The following is a 20,514-nucleotide window of genomic DNA, read 5'->3' on the forward strand; positions in this document are numbered from 1 at the left end:
TACGTTTTTTGCGCCAGAAAAATATGGTGAATAATTATACAATATCTTGTGCATGCAACACATAATGATTGGCTAGTGGAAGTGATGCTGAAGCGATAATACCACCGCGAATCATAACATGTTGGCATCATTTATCTATCACAGTGTCATAAATCATGTGCCTTCCTTCGCTCCGCAACATCAGACTAATCGTAGCGTTCGATCGATGATCGATTACATAGTCAAGCATTTGCATAATCGGATAATGGATATTTAATTCAGATTCAGCACACCGGCCATGATTAGAATAACAGCTGGCTGCCTGGGGTTGCCGATGGGCTGGAGTTAAAATTTGAATCAAAAACAATTCAATTAAAAGCCAAAAAAACAACATCGGGCCATCCTTGGTAGCAAATTAATCAAATCGAGAATACCCCATAATTGGCGGTTTGGGCATGGGCTAGTGGAAAATTCAATTTTCCCTCCGCCACAGCCAGGCGGCGGAGTGACTTGCTTGCATCGAACAGCCGCCGCCGAAGAGAGCCAGGTATGTGCATATTGCAATTTGTGGAATGATATTTGCCAGCCGGCCAGGTGTGTAAATACGAACGGAAATAATATTAGTGATGAGTTCGGATCAGGCATTGGAATCCGGCGTTGGTGTACATTGGATGGATAGTGCTCCAAGATGAAGCACCACTTGAACCAGAATCCATACCATAACAGCGGGATGCGGTCAGTCCTGGTAAGAGACGGTGTTTGGTATACTCCTGAATGCGATGTACGCATTACATGGTGCATCCGGCGTGTCGTTTCCGGTCGGTGAAAGCCGAGAAGCACAAAAAGGACCGTTCGATGAGCCCCTTTGTTTATACGGCCTCCAATGTCAAGCGAAACTCGATTACTATGCAAATGTCCGGAAGGGCTTTCGACGTTATGTGTTACTCTACTGTCTCGTTGTGGCCCCGTGAGCTCCCTCCGGGTCCTCCGGACAAAAATGGTACGAATATGTCGCTTTTGCTGACGGCTGACCCGATTTAGCCAATTGGAAGGAAAATCAGGCCGACAAATCGGGCACAAGCATAAGCGCACTGGGCAATAATTTGATTTTCCGACCGAATCAACCCGACCGACCGGAGACCGATGCCCGAAGGTCTGTTGTCGATAATTGTTGTGCTTTCGATTCGATTTTTTTCCACCGGGAACCCTACGGTGGCGGTACGAGTAATTAAGTTTACCGGCTCACGGCTTAAAGCATGTTGAAACTAATTATCACACCCGCGTATGGGCCGCGGGCCGGGACGGACCGGTGGACATAAAATTTAAATAAACAACTGCTGTTCATTCAAGCTCATTATGCTCGACACGCACTGCGACAAACCGGTGGGCCCGAGCACACACTTGTTTGAATGTGGAGTGAAGAAGCCTGGCACCTGGAGGCGGTCAGTCCCGGCTGTGTTCCGTCGGCGAAGGATGTGCAGTTCGAATGCTAATTTACACTGGCAACAGCTGAAGGTTAATACTTATTTTTCGGTTTTAATCATGTGAAAATCTGTCAACGGAGGACAGCATTCGGTGGAAGCTGCGTAAATAGCCTGCCGAACGCCATTATCGATCGGCCGACCGATGATTTCGGTCGGACCACATTTTTCAGCCCTTCTGCCAGATGAACAAACACAGAGACCATTTCACAGTGGCCCTTTCGGTAGATCTCGATTTGATGGACGGTCATGCTGATGATGAAACGCTCATATTTCCAATAATGACCGTGCTGTGGCATGGCATATGCTGAAGGCAAACACAACTGGTACACTCCACAATGTGGACACTATATTTTAAATATGTTTCCACGAGCAAACAGTCTTTTGAAACTAAGAAAATCTTTTTCAGAGCCGTTTTTTCGATTCCCGAACGAGCGGTCTAAAAAGCGGTCGGTCTGATCGGCCCAGAGGCCCAGTGTGACATCGCGAACGGATGGAGGGATAAAGTTTATGGAATTTATTCAGTTTCCGGGATTTGGGTAACCAATTTACTGCTCCCCTTGGTACGATAGATTGAGGCAGAATAAAATGGGAAAATTTAATAAAAAAAACGGCCGGAAATACCGGTGTAAGTGATACACTTTTTGCTAGCTAGCAGGATTAAACGGCTATCGATATCCGCTTCTTATTAATCTCGATCCTGTGCGGTGTCGTGTGAGCAAAAAACACCAACCGGTGGGGCCGATTCTACAGCTTTATTGATAAACGTGCCCTGTAACACGATCCTCGCAATGCACCGTTCGGTGCGCGGTGCTTCCGTTGGGAAATTAATAATTTTTTGCTTCGCTTTGCTTTCGGTCGCAACTATGTAACTTGATATTTTATGTCCAAAAAAACTCTCTCTTATTAGTAACCCAAAGCGCAGTTTTTCACGTTTCACAAAACTTTCTCGCAGTAACAGCTCCCTCTCACGTTTCGGTCACCTTCCGTCCGGCCGTTTCGTACAGGGACTGCAGAATTCCATTATTCCCACGGTGTCCGGCGGCCGGCAGCAATCCGGGACGGGCGGACCGTTGCGCCACCACCATGCGCTTGATAAGCTGCGACAGGTTGTCCCGGTACAGGGCGAGGTTACTGGCGGCCCGGCTACCGGATGGTCGCGTTGCCCTGGTCACCGGAGCGCACGTCGAACGGGTGGTTTCCGCGCGGCTCAACCCAGCCAGCAGCGACAGTAGAAGCGCGAGACAAATTATTCCATACCGTAAGAACTTCATCTCCAGATAAGCGCGTTGGCCCGGACCGAACTGAAAAGCTGGGACGTGTTTCTCCACCGAACCGAACCGGGGCACGGTTGACTCGTTTTTATACCAAACACATGACAGCCGGCCAACCCAGCGGTGTGATGCAATGGCCGTCATTTGAGAGTGTTGCAGCTACGGACACACCTGCCTCCACAGAAAAAGGTCACGCCGCCAGCAGCAGAACAACGCCCGGCGCAAACAAGACACTGGATACCGGGCGACATTGTTGGCTACACGATCACAATCGATTCGGGAGCCGAGCTGCTTGTTACGTGTGCCTTTTACAAGAAGAACACTAAAAAATAATCACACAATTACCGAAGGGCACACCGTGACTGTCGATGGCGTCGAGCAACAACTACTAATTACCAATCAGCCTGGCATTTCACGCTATCCGCGACCCGGGTGGCTATCGTTTTCGGAGAATCTTACCGGGGGGCTCGGCAATTCTTTTCCGAAACGGGACACTTTTCCTTGACAGGAGCGCCCGCCTCCTTGGATGCCTGTTTTGCATGACAACAGTCATTAAAGTACGGGACTTTGTGTTACGTTCGTGGCGCTGTCCGGGGGCGAACTACTGTAATGGCACTTTGTATCGCCGCTAACAACGGAATGGCCGTTTTCCTGCCAGCAGGGTGGCCGCACACGCGGCGGTAATGTATAATTTAAAGCGTGCGAACGAAAAACGGTGTCAGTGAACAAATCACGCACATCCGGGCTGTTCCGCCGTTGGCACTTTCTTTGGGGCCAAGGAAAAAAGTGGCAAAGAACTTCTTATTCATTAAACCCGTTTCTGCCCCACCCGGGGGCGGGGGCATCGTTAATCACCACGACGATCTACGATCCTAGCCTGGCGGAAGTGGTACACGCGAACTTCGCACCGGTTGGTTGGTTGATTGATGAAGGATTGAGAAGGGGCCACCGAGCCACCGAAACTGGGCATAAAACATTCAGCTGACAGCAATTAGAAAAATTCCTAATTAGAAATTGATTACTTCATCGGTGGCGTCAAATCGCACCCGTCAAGACGCTCGGGAGAATTAATATGATTCAAGGGTTTTCACAGGCACTGTATGATTAATGGCCGAAGCGGGCCTTCCTATTTGCCTTTTGCGAAACCTCAATTCAGGTGACTTCACCTGCTCCGGAACCTCGTGCCGAACGGATGGAATGTGGCACGGCTCCTAATTATACCATTACCGGCCACCAAAACCGCTGGCGAGATATGCGGGAGCAGCGTTGCTTTTGATTAAAATAAATTACCAAAACCACCAAATCATAGCCCGAGCCGGAGACCGGAATCGGCGCGAATGTTGGCGGGTTGGGTGCAGCGAAATGTAAAATTTAATCATTATTATTTCAGGCTCTGGCGAGCATAAACTCATTCGACACCACAACCTGGCACCCGGGGAACTCGCTGAAAGGACGTCAATAAGGATGGTGTTTTTGGGGAATGTAAATGTGGCCGAATTTTGCCTACTTTGGCCACCAAATCATAACACGTTTTTCTTGACCCGTTTTCCGGGCCCATATCACAGGCAATGTTTTGTGATCGAGTGGCGAATGTTCCGGAACACTGCGGAATACATTCCTTGCGCGCGAGCCACTAATGCGAACGGTTTGTGGCTACAATTAGCTACTCCACACATTCCGCTACTGAAGTGTAGCAAACTTTAGCCCCCGCCCCGTTTACTGACCACATATTATTGAAACGGATGCACTTCATTTATATGGCAGTGCCGCTGAACCGGGCCCGTTTCCGGTTTTCAGCTACACAGCGAAGCCGCGCGACTCATTTCGCCGGTGGTGGTGTTAAGTTATTTTCTCGGCATCTGCGCGGCTCGGTGTGGCGCCTCGGCAGCGATGTGGGTAATTTTATGTCGGTTTGGATCATTCGTTACTGCCACTCAACTTCATCATAAACTCATTATTCCGAGGCGGAACTGCTGGTTCCTGGGCGCCGTACACGTGCGGAAGATAATTTGTTTCCATTAGTGAAGCAAATCGTGGCAAATTAGTGCAGTAATCTCTGATGAGTTTCCTAAATGTGCATTTGTTGAAGCAAATAGTTCACCATAGTTTCACAAAACGAATTCCCCATTTTAGGAAACTTAAAGAGATTACTATTAACCGGGTGAAGCTATCATTTTGGAACGAAAGTTTTCACTTTATACTGGTGTTGCCACATCGCTTCTTCAACGGTCGTCCTGGCGCGAAATTTCGTTCAGATTCTAAACCAAATAAGTTTTACTCTACCGCATCCGCATTTTATTTTTATGCTTTCGGCCAAAGTGTAGTCGGAAGCAGTTGCGGAAGCTTTACGTTTTAAAAAGGCATAAAATATAGCACGATACTATTTCCCGCTTCCTTCCATTCGCCAACATTCTTCGGTCGTTCAAGACACGAACTAAAGGGACCGCGCTCATGCTCATGTTTAAATTCATGAAACAACGCTACACCTTGCTGCAAGCTGCAAGCTCACCGGAGCTCACATCCTCGCTCGCTGCGTTTCTGGCCATCCAGTTTAGTTGTGCGACTAAATCCTGGCCTGCATGTCCTAGCTGCGAAGAAGAAACCGGGCGCAAAGGATGAGGAGTGCAGCAGCGTAAAATAGCGTATAATGCAAACATAACTTGCAACGCCGATGAAACGGTGACGAACCGGAACCGGGCCGGGACGGAGCGAAACTGTTGCCGGCCGGGTCCACCCCCAAAATCAAGTACCGCCACAAACGGTTTTATTCAAATTCTGCTAGACAAGTTTTTTGTGCATAAATTTCTACCTGGTTCAGGGGGAATTGGTCACAGTTTCTTTTAAATTATGATGAGTAATAAAAGCGGAAGCCCGTGTTGTGAGCCGCGCGGTTCCAATGGGTGCCTAGAAACGGAAAGGTTCCGCCTGCGTGCTTCTTTACGCTTTCCGAGCGACCTTCTGGTGCTGCCGCTGGGCGGAATAATTTACCTGGGGGCGTAGACGGTAAATAAATAGGCATTACCATTTACAGTCATCGTATGACACATTTTAATGAAAAAAAGGTTGTATAAAAAGAAAATATGTGTGCGCAACTCGTTGGGCAATTATCGTAATTTAACGATTGTCTACCCTTGTTGCGGTAAAGTCTCGGAAACCAGTTCCTTTGCAGTCGCCATTATCAGCAGGGGTAACAAAGGGAACCCTTGGTACGTGACCCGTCACGAGCACCGGGAAATGAATTTTCATTAGCCCATTTTTTTCCGCAAAAAAATCCGGTTTTAAATTTCATAAGCCGAACCTTGCGTGAAAGTATTTCCATCTGGAAAACATAAAACTGTGAACAATCGGAGGAAAATAGAATCAATTTCTCGCCGGTCCTCATGGGCATTTTCCTCCGGTTTTCCCCGTTCATTTTAGAAATCCTTTATTTATACTCTCTGCTCCCGAATTTTCACCAACTCGATTCGCGCCCGGCTCGGCGGTGCTGGCAGTTTGGTGAAGCGTGAAAAAAGCTTTCAGTTTGAAAAATAAATTTGCTGAATTTATCTTTCGCATGGAACTGGCAAAACCCCGGGCAGCCGATATGGGATCCGATTTCGCGCAACCAACCGATCACTGCGGGCCACTGGAAAATGTACGATGCATGAGGATTGAACATCCCTCGCGAAAGGTTGGTCACGAGTGCCCATACGTTCGGGGGAAACGTGAGAATCCGTGGCACGATAGCACTTTATCGGAATAACAGATAACTCCGATTTTTTTTGAATCAGTTCAGAATTTTCCAATAGAATGTTTGAACGCCGTATCTTCCATCTAATAATTACTAAAATGGTCCACAAAACCATCGTTTAACCTCGTTCCGAGCCAATAATTGACGTTGAAAAAGGCTTCCAATCAATCATTCGTTTGCCGTCCGCAAACTTTCCGGGAGCCATTCGTGTCATTTTAAAAGCTACTTAAATTCGTTGACGAATGTTGATCTCTCTACCACGGGGCCCTATCTAAGCTGTTGGACATCAATCAAGCTAGGTCCATAAAGAACCGTCGGTATCGGTAATTACCCAGACGCGTGCGGTAGGTTGTCGTCGGGATTAGATCGTCGCTCGGTCGCACCGGTTCGGAGCAAGTGTCCTCGTTCGAGCCGGGCCACCATTCGATTGGCTAATAAATCTTTCTTTACGAGTTTATCATCACTATGAATGGGTGTCCCGATGACGTACATTTTGGGGCTTTCTATCGACGTTCCCGGTCTCCGCTTTCGTTCCCCGTCATTCGTGCAGTCTTTAGAAATGGCCACTGAAATAACTGAAACCGCTCAGACGTCAGGCATCGCTTCTGGTGGAAGCGATTAAAGCTTGATGTCTTCGCAAACGGTTCACCCCTTCGGTGCCCCAGATAAGCCCTACTGCCCTATTCGCCGTCAAATCAGGGCGCTTCCGGAAGGAGCAACTTCAATCTCGAAGTTTTGCAATGGTCATAAAGAGGCGGCCAGACAAGGCAACCGTGTCCTAGTTATTGAGGAACCGCTCTTCACTTCGCGCTCGACATCGAAGCCTCGATGCTATTGTATTGAAAGGGATTGATTCGAAGCATGCGACAGACACAAGCCGGGCCAGTATTCTCCGCTTTCGGAAGACTGGCACTGGAGAGTAGAGAAACTAATTCAATCGTTTTTACTTCATTTTGTTGCGCTTCATCTCCGAATCGGGGTCGTCGGGGGAAATTTCGGGTGCCATTTCTTTCGCAAAAACCTCATTTACATAATATCACAGTTCCCCACGGATTATGGCTGTATACTTTCGCCTTTTTTATTAGAAAATGCAGTACTCACATCCGGGGGTAAGTGCATTGATTGTGATGCGGTATTTCGCTTATTCTAGCGTTTCTTGCGTTGAAACCGAGCCATAAAATATATTCATAGGGCCGTGTCGTTCTACGCTTTTTGGTGGTTATCGAAGACAAATCTGGGGCACGCTGTTCACGGCACCGAATATTGCGAATGGTTGGCGAATTATTATTTCAATTGAATCGGAAGCAGACAACTCTTTGTTTGGTGAGCATTCAGCAGTAACATGGTCCCAGCTCATGCATGTTTCATAGCTACCAGGGCACGACTTGTTTCTGTACAACAAAATCGATGGGGAGAAAATCAATTCTTCGACGTCTGTGTCAACCAACGGAGAAGTTATCCTCCGCCAGCGGGACGTTGTAAAAGTTTCTCCGATAAGGACCGAGTACAAGCGGTGGCAATAAATTGCTTCGCTTTCACTGAAATCGTAATGAAAACCTAATAAAATATGTAAAACCTACACCCGACCAGAGGACGGATTCCGCCGAAGGTTCATGACAGTGATCGGATGGGTGATGTACGCGATGTTGAAAGGGGATGCTGAATCAACTCGTTGAGGGTGATAAATTTTGCGCAACGGAAGACTAGTGGCGCTATGCATTCACGATTGCACAATGGCCCCTGAAGGGAAACATATTTGTTGAGTGTGAATAGCATTGAATATGTTTCTGTGTTTGTAGCGATTTTTTCAACAGTTATTACACAAATACAATTCTTAAATTACGTATATACATTACGTATATATACGTATATTAAATTGCGACACGTATGTTTGCTTTTTAATCGTAATACAAAAAAAGCCTGCCAAATAAGCTTGAATTGGCAGCGCAATAAACACGATTTTGTAGAAAAAACATTTGCCATCTGCTCGAATATAACTCAGATGGTGTAGAAAAGATTTCCTATCACCGCCACGGTTGGACGTTAACATTCGCAAAGCGACCGGAAACTTTGGGCCACCGAGGCCCACTGAATCCCTCCCGAACTTGAAGCAAATGGCATGAGCGCACCCGGAAAAAGGTCGCGTACATATTTCATGCGAGTTTTCGTTTGAATGAAATTGCAATAAATATTGAGCTACCCGAGCTGTCCGTTTAGTCCGCGCGGCTCGGACGATCAGAATTCGACACCGGTAACACACGGGACCTACCCGGGTTATCGGGATCCGGCGACCGTTTCGAACAGAAATGCTGCCAAAACAGCAATCAAATTGAGCCCTGGGCAAATCAATGGTTCTGAGATTCCCATGGAAACATAAACACTATCATCAGAGGCCAGACCATGTTCATTTGGCTATAGTTTACTCTCTGAAAGGACATCGAAACTTGAGCGGTGAATATAAGTGTGATTGATTGGAAACAACAACACAATGGGTCCCGTTCAGGGATGGGTTCATTTCTTGCAGATCCATAAATGTCACCGCCTTTCTAGCGGTTTTAAAACATGAATTACGTTCTGCCCATGCTGCAGATACGCAACAAGTCTGAACGCCGGGGGCTACTGCGATGAGAGCAGCAGACAACAAGAGAAAGAGATTAAATCGCAACTCAGCACAATTGCGATCCGCCTCTGAAAGCAATATTGGTGTTGAAAAGTTTCTGCTGCCGTCTGTTCGTGGTGTCCGTCCGCAAGGACTTGAAAAGAACTAGTCCCCCTCGAACCGGTTGCACCTTCGGCAACGCGTGTGAAAACTTTTCATCTGACCACAACCGGGCGGAAAGGTCACCGAGACAGGCTGGGTCCCGATATTGGAACCTAACAAGGCGATGCAATTTGCCGTTCCGAACATGGCTCCAATTGGGCTCAAGAAGCGCAGCCGCATCGTTCAGTTCGTTTTCGAAATGTTGCTTCTGCTGCCATCGGAAACCCATCGCCGGACCGACTTTGTCAATGGACCGACGGCTACGGTAACAGATCTGCCCGTATCGATGAACGAGTGGCAGAACGGTGGAACCATGGTGGTTGCCATGGGAACATCATTGAAGCCCGAAGAAAACCGATGTATGGTTCGCCTCCAATTAACAGTGTATCCCGCCGAGGGCCACCGTGCTGCCAAGGAGTGCGTCTATAATCAATCTGCAGAAGCCATCGGAGCGCTCTCAGAATCACTGCTGAACGGGACGCCGTGTCGTGGTTGGGGCCCCGGTCAAGGATGGTGCTTCAGTGACGCCGATCGAGCCAACGAATCGAACCGTGGCGTACCGTTTCCGGTTGGTGAAAACTCATTCCGTGATAATGATGCAAGACAGCTTCTCGGAACTAAGGGCAACTACTATAAGTTACACCCAGCTCGCCGAGTGCTGTTTCGTTCGATTGTGGCTCGTAGACAACGGCACCAGCAGCTCAATGGTTCTGCCGATTGGATGGCAGTTCCAGGAAGTCCAGGCTCGCACCGAGCAGGAGTGTGTTCTGACTTGACCGGGCTGCTACATTTAATTTATGCTCAATTACGACCCAACGACCCTGTCCGGAATGGTGTTACGTGTTTTGATAACTTAGGTACGGTTCGCCCGCAAAGGAGAAAAGCCCGACGTCAACGCTGGATTTCAAACTGGAAACAGCCACCTCCTTTGTCAGCTGGACACCGGCAACAAGAAGAACTGGGAGTATCATTCCAACGGAACTGCCGAGGGGCTCTGCTCCGAAGTGAAAACTTGGACGAAGTGGAAAACTCCTCTCAAACACCAGGTACGCCCCGCAAAGGCTTTTGGGTTTCTTCCTGTCTGTTCTGAGGAATTATTTGCTTTGTTACCGCCCGGTTCCAGCTCAAGGCGATCTGTGGCAGCGGAACACGACAAATGAAACGTCGTCGTCGGCAATGAGTGAAGGTAGGGCGAACCACCGACACCGACTGGTGCGTGTTAAATGACGTCACAATCTGTCTTTTCCAGAGTACCGAAATCAGAGGTGTGACGAAACGACTAGCGCGCGGATCGTTGGTGGCCAGAATGCGCGGTTCGGAGACGCCCCGTTCGTGGTGTCGCTGCGGAACCTGCCGCACGAGCGGCGCTACGGTTTCGGATCGGGTCTGTTCTGCGGTGGATCACTGATTAACACCCGCCTGGTGCTGACCGCAGCCCATTGCCTGGCCACGAGGAAACCCGCCGATGTGGGCGTTGTGGCCGGGGTGCTGAACCGCTACGATCGATCGGGGCAGCGGATGCAGTTCCGGCAGGTGTACAGCGTGCTGCTGCACCCGGACTGGAATCCGAAAACCTTTCAGGCCGATATTGGTTTGGTGGCCGTTCGAAGTTCGTTCGTGTTTGCGGTGGCGGTCGTGAAAAATGTCCGTGCCATTGGACTGCCCTCGAGCGAGCCACAAGAAGGCCAGCGCTGCACCATCTATGGCTGGGGCCGAACGGAAGACGCCAATAAGCGCTCTGGGGCGGTCTGCTTGCAGAAGGCGGATGTGACCGTGCTGGACCTGGACCGCTGTAACCGGTCCGTTAGCCCGCTCATAACCGTCCCGGATGGCGCACTTTGTGCCGGCAGTTTCGATGGGCTCGTCGACTCCTGCCAAGGCGACTCGGGTGGGCCCCTGGTGTGCAATATGGCGGTCACCGGCATCGTCAGCTTCGGGTGGCACTGCGGGCTACGCCATTTTCCCGGCGTGTACACCGACGTGTTCCGGTACCGCCAGTGGGTCGAGGAGTCCACCGACACGGACCCGAAAACATGGTTCGCGGCCGCCACAAGGCTCCAGGCGTACAGTTGGCTGGCCACCGGTGCTGCATTAATCATCTGTTTCGCCCACTCGGCGACGTTCCGTGCCAATCATCTTTAGAAAGGCCAATTCGAGTACCGTGGCGCCCGTCTAAAAATTAGAAATAAAGAAGCTTTTCAGAAAAGGACCCCCGGCGAACCCAGAAAAGACGCTCGCATGAAGACATGAACTTACCGGACACCTAGCCGGACCGCTGCGGCAGACTCATAATTGCATTCGGTGCAGCAACTCAGCTCAGCAATTTTCTTCCCGCCCGAGAAGTGGACAATTCTGTTTAATTAGTTTTAGTTTTGAGCGGTTGGCCGACCACCATGACAGTGGCCCAGGGCCGGCGAAGTCCATTCCCGGGGAGTCCGGGACGATAGAGAACGATAAGTGACCGTAACGTGGTCGGTAGTAGACTTCGGCCGGGCTTCCAAAGAATCCTCATCTGGACCAGAAGGTGCCCGCCGGCGCACAGAATGTTGTTGCCGTTATTATTGTTGTAAACATGTTTCGGCGGTTTAGCACCTCCCGACAATGGATGCCGCCTGAACGATGAAGTTAGCCTCCCAGGCAAGGAACATATCGCAAGCGTAGAGCGAAGTAGATAACTCTTCGGTCGGTGGGTGTGTGGTTCCGTCCACATTCTCGAGGCCTGTGGTCGCTGGGCCCGGATCTGCCACTCAGCAGACTAACTCGCAACAGCTTAACCAATGGATGGCGGATGGCGTTTTGATCATGCATATTTTATTCGCAGCCACCATCGGCTGCCCTAGGAACTGCCTCAGTAACGTCGTTACGTCAACGAGGACGATGATGGTGGGCAACGATTTGTGCCCTGTGGGTGGCACAGGGCCGCCGGCGGATTCCACCTTCCCTCGCACGTTGGCCATTTTAAATTTCGCCCGCTCGCCTGCTGGCAACGCGCGGTTAGCCGTCTGGTTCCGTTGCAGGATCCGTTCGCAGGTCTGCTGCCGTGCGCGCCGTCCCGACTAGCCGAAAGCATGCCTGGCAGTTAATAATTTATGCTAAAAATACTTTCTCATCAACATTCGGGCACCTCGGCGGGATGGATGGAGCCACCGAGCCTTAAAGCTCGGCCGGGCTTCACCAACCCGTGGCCGTGATTAGCCCGTGGCCCGCGTGGACGGACCAGCGCTCGGCAGCGACGTCGATGACAGAAAGCGCTTTGCGAAAATTAAATCCCATCCACACCGAGCCGGATGGGGAACAAGTTGCCACGAGGGGGGAAAAAACCTGTTGGCAGTCGGATGGAAAATTCTTTAGAATTTTCATCCCTCTTGAGACCGTCTGACCCTACGCGGGATGCGGCGGTTCGCTGGAGACTTTCGGCACCGCTCGTCTGGTGTTTGAAGCCTGTCAGATGGTCCCGGCCGTCAGAAGGGCTGATAATCACGAGCTTGAGGTTGCGTGGGCCGGGACCACGGCCACACACATACACACTCGTTGCCAGCCATCGTTTTCTTACGGACGATCACGAAATTCAAAAAGCTGACGGTGGATGGCTTCGTCCCACGTTAAAATGACTGCGCCACAGATTCCTTTTGATGATAGGGGGTTTGGGCAAATTTCGTTCCATTCAGCGCCGCACCCAAATGGACTCCGGGAGTTGGATCCTCCGTTGCCTGGCGGCCGTAGAAGAGGCACCGGCTTGGGTTCCAGGAACCCGGATCTGGAATGGACGGGTTCGAGGCGCGATCGTCAAGGAAACTTTGGCCGGGCCTAGGCCAGATGTTTCGATAGGATTCGGGGGCAGAAAAATTCCCTCAGATGCACGTTATGGCAACCGGTTGGCAGCATGACCTTTCCGGGGCCGGCTAGGGACTATTTGATGTCAATTGTGGGCAGTTATGGAAGGTTTCCTGTCACGCCCCGATGCACCGCAGTTACAGCCAATAAATATTGTCTCTCTTAAACTCAATTTCGGCAACAAAAACGGTGCGGCTTTCGGTAAGGGATTCGGAGAGCTTATTCTGCCAACTCATGCGGTACGGTCTCAAGCTGATAGCTTCGGCCACCTCCCCCCCCCTCTTTCGCCAGGTCCCTTTAGGTAAACACAGCCCAGAAAAACAATCCATAAACAACTTTTTGCGTTCGCTCGAAAGTGGGTGCCAATTTGAGCTTCCCATCGAGGAAGGTGTAAAAAGTTTCGTAATGTCGCCCGAAAGTGCGCCGAAAGCAAAATAAACGGTTTGAACTTGACGGTCGCACGGAGCACGGTCGGTCGGTGGCCGACGGAGTATCGGGATGCGGGCGGCAGGAAATTGAATTTACCGAACAAATCACACTTCCGGTTCGAGTTCGCTGTTTAACTTTCTCCCGTGCCGTTCCACGGCCCCGGTGTTCCGGAAATCGGGGGGAATTTTCCATATGCCTGTCATCGCATTATAACTCTCGCGTAGAACACACAAACCGTAAGCCCCCCTGCTTTCGGTATTCGGCATTTTAGTGCCCTCGGTTGCGGGAAGAAGGAAACAAACGCTCCGAAACGCTCACGGCCGGTCGATGTCTCCACCGAGAGCCACCACCGAAGGAAGCCACAGACCGGCGCTCCGATATCGATAAGAAATCGCCCGAAAGGAAACGTCGCCAATGCCGTCGGACAGGACGTACGGAGGACGGTTGACAAAGGGGTACAAGCGAGAAAAGTAGAAATGAAAATTGAATTCCTTTGCATCACCGGAAATGCTTCTGCTTTTCTCCGATTCCACCATCCCGGAATGAGAAAGGCAAACCCGCAAGTCGGAGGTCGCCGTTTGCTGCCTTTGGTTTATCATTCGATCCTTTCAATTCGTTTGCTTCGTTTGTAGTTTGCACAATTCATTACCTTGCCTTTCTTTTCTTGCAGCTCTCGCCCGTTTTCTGGTTTCCGTCCATTTTTTTTCCCGTGGCCATTTTGTGAGTTTGTACTTTGAGTGTGAATATGGAAAAAGCTCACCGAGACCGGTCTGGTGGAACCGCAACCAGGCGCCCGTATGTATTAAACATTAAAACGTGAGCAAAGAAAGTAGAGTTTTGGAGGTACTTTTCGATGATACACGCATCCGGCTACTGGCTGAATCATGTTGTCCTTTGGTCCACCGTTACTGCTGCTGCTGCTGCTGGCGCATGCTAAACGATGATTTATTTATTTATTTTCAGCCCATCAGGTTTGCGAGCCAGCGCTCCGGCCGGCGAGGAATGCCTCCGAATCATAATGAAGTCGCAAATTGCGTTCCGAGAAGAGGGCCCGAAACGGGGGCCAATGTCGTGGAATGCTCCACAGGGACGATTGCGTTTGAACACCCTCCAGCAATAAGTGAAACGCAAACAAACGGCCGAAGGAACTTCACCCAAGAAAGAGCGCAAAGGAAGTCAGCCAAACACAAATACCCAAACCAGTTCCGAGTAGCGAGCGTCACAGACACACACAGAAATCAGTACCCGACCTCCTCGAAGAAAAGAACGCAAAGGACGTTCCGCAACAATGAGGAGAAACAATTTGCCGGCGATTTTTCTCTCGTCGCAACCGAGACAGAGAAGTACTTCACCTTGGTTCGGTGGAAGGACCGTGGCGAACGAAAAAGCGAACCAAACCCAGACATAAACAAAAACGCAACACGACGACGCGGACGGGCACGGACGGGACCGAAAAACCGGATCCGGAAAGGAATGGTGAAATACCACACAGTTAAAGATCACGTCGTCGGGGCCCTGTCATCGTACCCGCGCGCGTGTTTCCGTTTTGGCCCTCACGCCGGGGGCCGCAATTCCTTGGAGGGCCCGGGCTTGGAGTGCAACACGACACACCACTTTGGACGTTGTTTTTTGGGTCGCGTCCGTCTCGGCAGGCCAGCCAGCCAGCCAGCCACATTCGATACGCAAGAAAGCGTCGGGGCCCTAGGGGCCGCCACGTGGTACGCGAAAGCGCCACCGCGCGCCAACAATACGCAATCATCGCGGATTTTGTTCCGTTCGACGCAAAACCCACGCCGCCCCACATGGGGGAGTGGACTTTCGTGTTTCGGATATCGTGAGGTATTTTCTTTTCGATAGTCATGCTTATTTATTTTCTCATGCTGATTAATGGCGTGGCGAGTTGCCGTGTCGAAGCGGACGACGGAGCGTACAACGGATTAAAATTGTTGGCTAAGGATTTTTTTTCCCGACCACTAATCGACCGTCAAACGGCACTGGATTCTTTTCGGCTGCCCGGTTTTGTACTTAAAGACGCCAAGCGTTACGTTCAGTTCGCCCACCTACCGAATGTCGCATCGTTCCCTGACCCAGAAGGAAGCAAAACTTTGAACTTTTCAACCACGGACCAACCATTGGCTCCGACCGGTGGCCAACAAATCAGCTGGTTGTGGTGGACCAGAAAAAAGCTGCGGTTCCAAAACAGCGTTCCCGAAACCTGCAACAACCGCAGAAGACGCAAACCCATCGGTGGTGTCACGTGTTGGCCGTTCGTTTAATTGATGGCAGAGAGAAAGAGTCAGCGAAAATGGAGAAACGAACAACTGGAGGCCGGAGTCTACAAACCAGCCAGCTGAGAATCCCACCGGATCAGACTGATAAACGGGGCAGCAAGTTTCCGGTTCCGGTGGCCGCGCACTAATCCCGCCTTAGTGAAAGGCAAGAAACAGACGGTACTACGGTCCATAAGAAATGGGTCCCGAGATGAGTAATAAAAAGACAGCTTTACGGTTGGCCAAACCACGGGCGGCAAATATTTTCTTCGGCATGGAAAATTATTTTTAGCTCTTAAATCCTTGCCACGGACGACTTTGGGGCCCTCTGTTTACACGGTTCTGAATCAAACGGACGGTCGTCACAAAAGTCCACAAGCGCGCGGACACTGATATTTCAGCATCAATGTTTATTTGTTCGCAGGATGGCCCTTAAAGAATATCCTTTATGCTTTAAATGATGGAATGCTTGCGGCCGTGAGTGTACCTTTGTTATGTTTACTGGCCACCAGCAGTTCATTCCGTTTGGTAGGAGAAGGATTTCCAGTGAGAGATTTACTCTCTCTCTCTCTCTCTCTGTCTCTGAGAAAATTGGGAGAAATCAAGAGAAAGAGCGCACTCGGAAGAGAAAATGCTTTTCCAAAGAGAGAAAGTAAGCATAGGAGGCGGCGGTTGCTTAAAAGGTGTGCTTCGAGGCAGCCATCAACAGATGGCGCTAGCGCTAGTTTCCTTTGCTCAATGGCGGTCTATTTGGAGGATTTTTTGAACGTTCACGGATGCAGCACATTCGTAGGCATTTTGGCATTGTCGAACCGGGTGATCATTTGTCTGGAGAATTCCTACATCCGGCGGTCACTTTCTTCGTTCAGTGCAGTTTCCTTCCGATGGTGCGCCGCAACGAATAAAATGGCGCGAATAACGACGCTCGTGGCTGCCTCGGGACTGTGCCCTGTAGGTGGATCAATTTCACGCAACGTTACATTCCGTTTCACAGTTAATTTGACCGATTACACATTATCTTTCGTCCGCTTCTGGAATCCCCGAAGGTAGCATCGATCGATCTCGTCGAATCGATCTATTCCATGGTGCACAGCAGGAGGAAACTTGTTGAGTGTGATTCAAAGACTGTTGCCTTTGAAGTTTTTATTTTACAAAACTCCCAAGAGTGTCTGGCAACATTTACGACAGAAAAATGGACCACTTTTCCCTGTTACATGATGTTGAAAAAGGGACGACCACCTTTACAGTGCGGAACCGGAAGAGTGATAAGGCACATCGCTGTCGGATTTTTGCGGAGCGAAAACGGTTCACGATCACACTTAAAGTATGTTTATCATAACTCACCTCAGTCGTTGCGCGCCAGGCATATTCGTTTTGCTGGCGCAAGAAATCTGCCCTGACGAGTCCTCGAACGCGAGAGAGAGAGAGAGAGTTGAGATTGGTCCAAATTTATAACTCAATTCGTTTTTTCTCATGACAGTGGCAAATGTATCATCTGGGCGTCTTCGGTCGTCCATCTTGGCACGGGGGCTGCTCCGTGCCGGGACCGGAGCCGCTCCCGTTAAACGGGCAATTGGTTACACGAAATGGTGCGGCAGCTAGCGCGTTTGGGAAGGCCGATTTTGAATGTAATATTTTGCCAACCTCCTGTGCTCACTTGCCGCCGGCGTCGGCGGGCCACATAAGCGGTGGCAATGGTTTGAAAAAAAAACGACCGAATTTACCACACAAACGCTCTACACATGTGCATGTACTGCATCATTTTCGCCCTGAGGTGGCCCCGGAAGGAAGGAACCAACGGAAGCGCTTTAAGAAGATCACAATTTGCTTGCCTTTCCACGGAGGCCACCGTTGGCTAGAATGCGTCAGGCGAATGTAGGCAAATAAATTGAAACCGGGTGGGAATGTGAATTGCAACCGTTTCGATAAAATCCGTTTCCGTTTTTTTTGCCCATGCCCATGTGCAGTCGGGTGGCAACCTTAAATGGTTGTTACGACCAGCTGTGTTACCCCCCCGCCGCAGTTGCCGATGGAGAGGAAAGAAATAAACACTTTTTGCCAGCCGCTTTAGAATTGATTCGTGTGCGGAAAACTTTCAACGGCCTGGCGTCATAGGAAAAAAGAAAACTCGAATCAGCTTGAAAGGCCACGACGCTACCGCAACAAATAGAGTCCGCATCGTGCCATCGGGGCCCTGCAACGCTCCGGATCCGGAAGTGTGCCGCGTGTGTCCCGCGTATGCACTCAACCGGTGCCGGTAGCGGTCAACGAAGGACAACCCACTGTGCCGGTGGGAAAAGATGGGGAGAGTGTCTTCCCTTCACTGGTGCTCAAGCTCAAGACGCACCACGGCACGAGCACGAAATTTCCGCCCCTGTCTGCCGCAGGAAGGCATTTTGTTTGAGCGGGAAATAAATAAAAGTTCTCATTTAAACTTTTCCATGGTGGAACAATCAGCACCGCATTCAGAACGTACCGAGAGTGTTCCGGGCACCAAGATTTCCCCCCTTCCGTCAGGCGTGTTGCTCCGCCGGTGTGTGGAGATTAAATTCGAACTTTGTCTCGGGCTGGGGAGCAGAAAGAAACACGCAAAGACCCTTCAAGTAGCTCCGCATGCCAATCGAGTTACGGTTCAAGTTCAAGCTGTCGGTCCAGCGAAGAACCATATGAGAAGTGCATAACCCCAAAGGCAATCTAAGGCCCCACAACAACACTGGGTAACTAAGTCAGCGAGTAGTGTTGAGACAGGAAACTGTCCGCCGACCTGTTGTTGACCGTTTGTTGCGACGCCAGCGACGCAACTTTCACAGACTGATCGAGCCGAGTGAGATGGTAACGTCCTTACGCCATGTGTCCCAATTACAACTTGCCTGTCCACAAGATTTTGAAACAGTCGAAGGAATTCAAAGTATTTTCTAATGTTATTTGACCCCGGTGCGGCAACTTCTCCAAACTCATCTAACTTTCAAAGGCACTGCAGGCACACGGGTTTAAGGGCGACTGCTGATTGCCGTAGCCGTTGGCTGTGCCGGAAGCGAACGCTAAATGGATGGAGATGTTCGCCCCAAAAGTTGAGTTCCGTCGGGACCTTTTGGCTCCCACGCTATAATCATTCATTATACGACCATTCAACAGTGCGGAATCAGCAGAGAATGGGCCGGCGCCCGGAAAGCAGGAAAGAAGCAGAAATAATTGTAATTAATTTTCTCAAACGTGCGTTCGACGGTCGGATGCTGCACCCTCCGTTGGAGAACTTGCTTTTAATGAGCAAATTGCTTTAAAAGCGCACAGGAAAACAATCAGCGAAAGAAAACTCTCCCGGACTCCGTTTGCTCACGTTGGGCGTGCCGCTAGTAACGGTAGACATTGTCTTTCTTGGTTTTATTCGACTTTTGATGGAGTATGGGTCGGACTCTGATGACTCGCTTGACACTCGGAGCGGTGCTGCTGGGTGCATGGTCACGAGATTTCTTTTACTAATTAAATGTCTAAGTCCTTCTTACTGCACCAGCTGCACACCGATCGGCCTCGCTCCGGGCGCGATCCGACGCAGCTCGTTGGCGTCCTTCAGCTCTCGAATCTGCACTTTGTCACCGTCGGGTCCGAGGAGGGCTCGGATCGCTTTGCGAATTTCGTCGTTCAGCTTCTCGGGCGACGGATTGCCTTTCACTACCAGGACCTGCTGCTCATAGTTGGGCGTATCTGCCACAGCCGGTGACGGAGGAGGTGCTTGTTCAGTACGAGCCGTTGGCGAGGAGCCACCAGACCGCGTTGCTGCCAAACCCCGCATCCTTCGTGGACTGATCGGCACGGACGAGGACGACGGTACAGCAGGGCTTTCGTCCTGTTTGTTACTTTCTTTGGTGGTTTCACTTTCTTTGGCCGCTGCGAATCCGCACAAAGCAGCTAGCAGAACGACAAGCAGCAACAGTCGTCGAGAGTGTGCCATGGTGAACCCGTAAACTTCAGGCTTCTTCCACAGGAACGATAGACCATGCGCTCGGGAGTACGATCGACCAACGACTAGTATCGTTTCGGTACGGATCGGTTCAGTTTTATAGAGTTCTGCCCTGACGGACAAGCTGCGAAAACCGGCTTTCGAATACTGGCCAGCATGACTGGTTTACATAATCCGATTGATCGCCGAATTTTAAGTCACGAGCCGCGAGCCACGCGATGAAACTGAGAGTAAAGTATTGCCAATATCTACCTTAGTAAACGAGAAGTTAGTCCAGGAAAGTAATAAAACAGATTCGTTGGGAATGAAATGTAGAGGCAAAGCCGATCCCTTGGAGGTATCGCAAGCTACAACCTGAAAGAACTCTCTTTTTCATCTTCTTTTTCGGCAGCCAGCAACTGCTTGCAACCGGTTTTCTAACACAGAACCGTATCAAGAATCAGCACGTATGCAAATCAGGGATTGGCAGACAGTTCTTCTCGGACTCTCCAATATTGGGTTTTAATTTAACCATCTGAGAATAACTGGGCCTTAAAAAATGGGTAGCAGCATGTTAGCTATGATAGGTCACTGTGCTCTTTCATCAGATCCGAATCGGTAATGCTTGATAAGGAAATATTTGTCCAATGCCTATCCATCAGATCGCCTTTCAACTGATCTCCTTGGGCTTTTGCCGGACAAATCCTATTTGCATCATATTTGAGTACGACAAATAGACTCAATGTTTGCATAATCAAACTCAAGCCATCTTCCAGATGGTTCCGCGCGGGTCGAAATTTATTGTGGAATAGTGGTGCC

The 20,514-nt window shown here is 50.1% G+C and overlaps 1 protein-coding gene across 1 annotated transcript; it reads left to right on the forward strand.

Annotated features, from left to right (window-relative positions):
* Positions 1 to 9,370: 9,370 nt before the first annotated feature.
* LOC131215992 (trypsin-like) lies at positions 9,371 to 11,367 on the forward strand. Its single transcript, XM_058210388.1, has 3 exons — positions 9,371 to 9,584; positions 10,349 to 10,411; positions 10,475 to 11,367. Exons 1-3 carry the CDS (start codon positions 9,371 to 9,373, stop codon positions 11,365 to 11,367), a joined length of 1,170 nt encoding a protein of 389 aa, XP_058066371.1.
* The last annotated feature ends 9,147 nt before the right edge of the window (positions 11,368 to 20,514 follow it).

Source organism: Anopheles bellator, chromosome 1 (genome assembly GCF_943735745.2).
Source record: "Anopheles bellator chromosome 1, idAnoBellAS_SP24_06.2, whole genome shotgun sequence".
NCBI classification, from domain to species: domain Eukaryota; kingdom Metazoa; phylum Arthropoda; class Insecta; order Diptera; family Culicidae; genus Anopheles; species Anopheles bellator.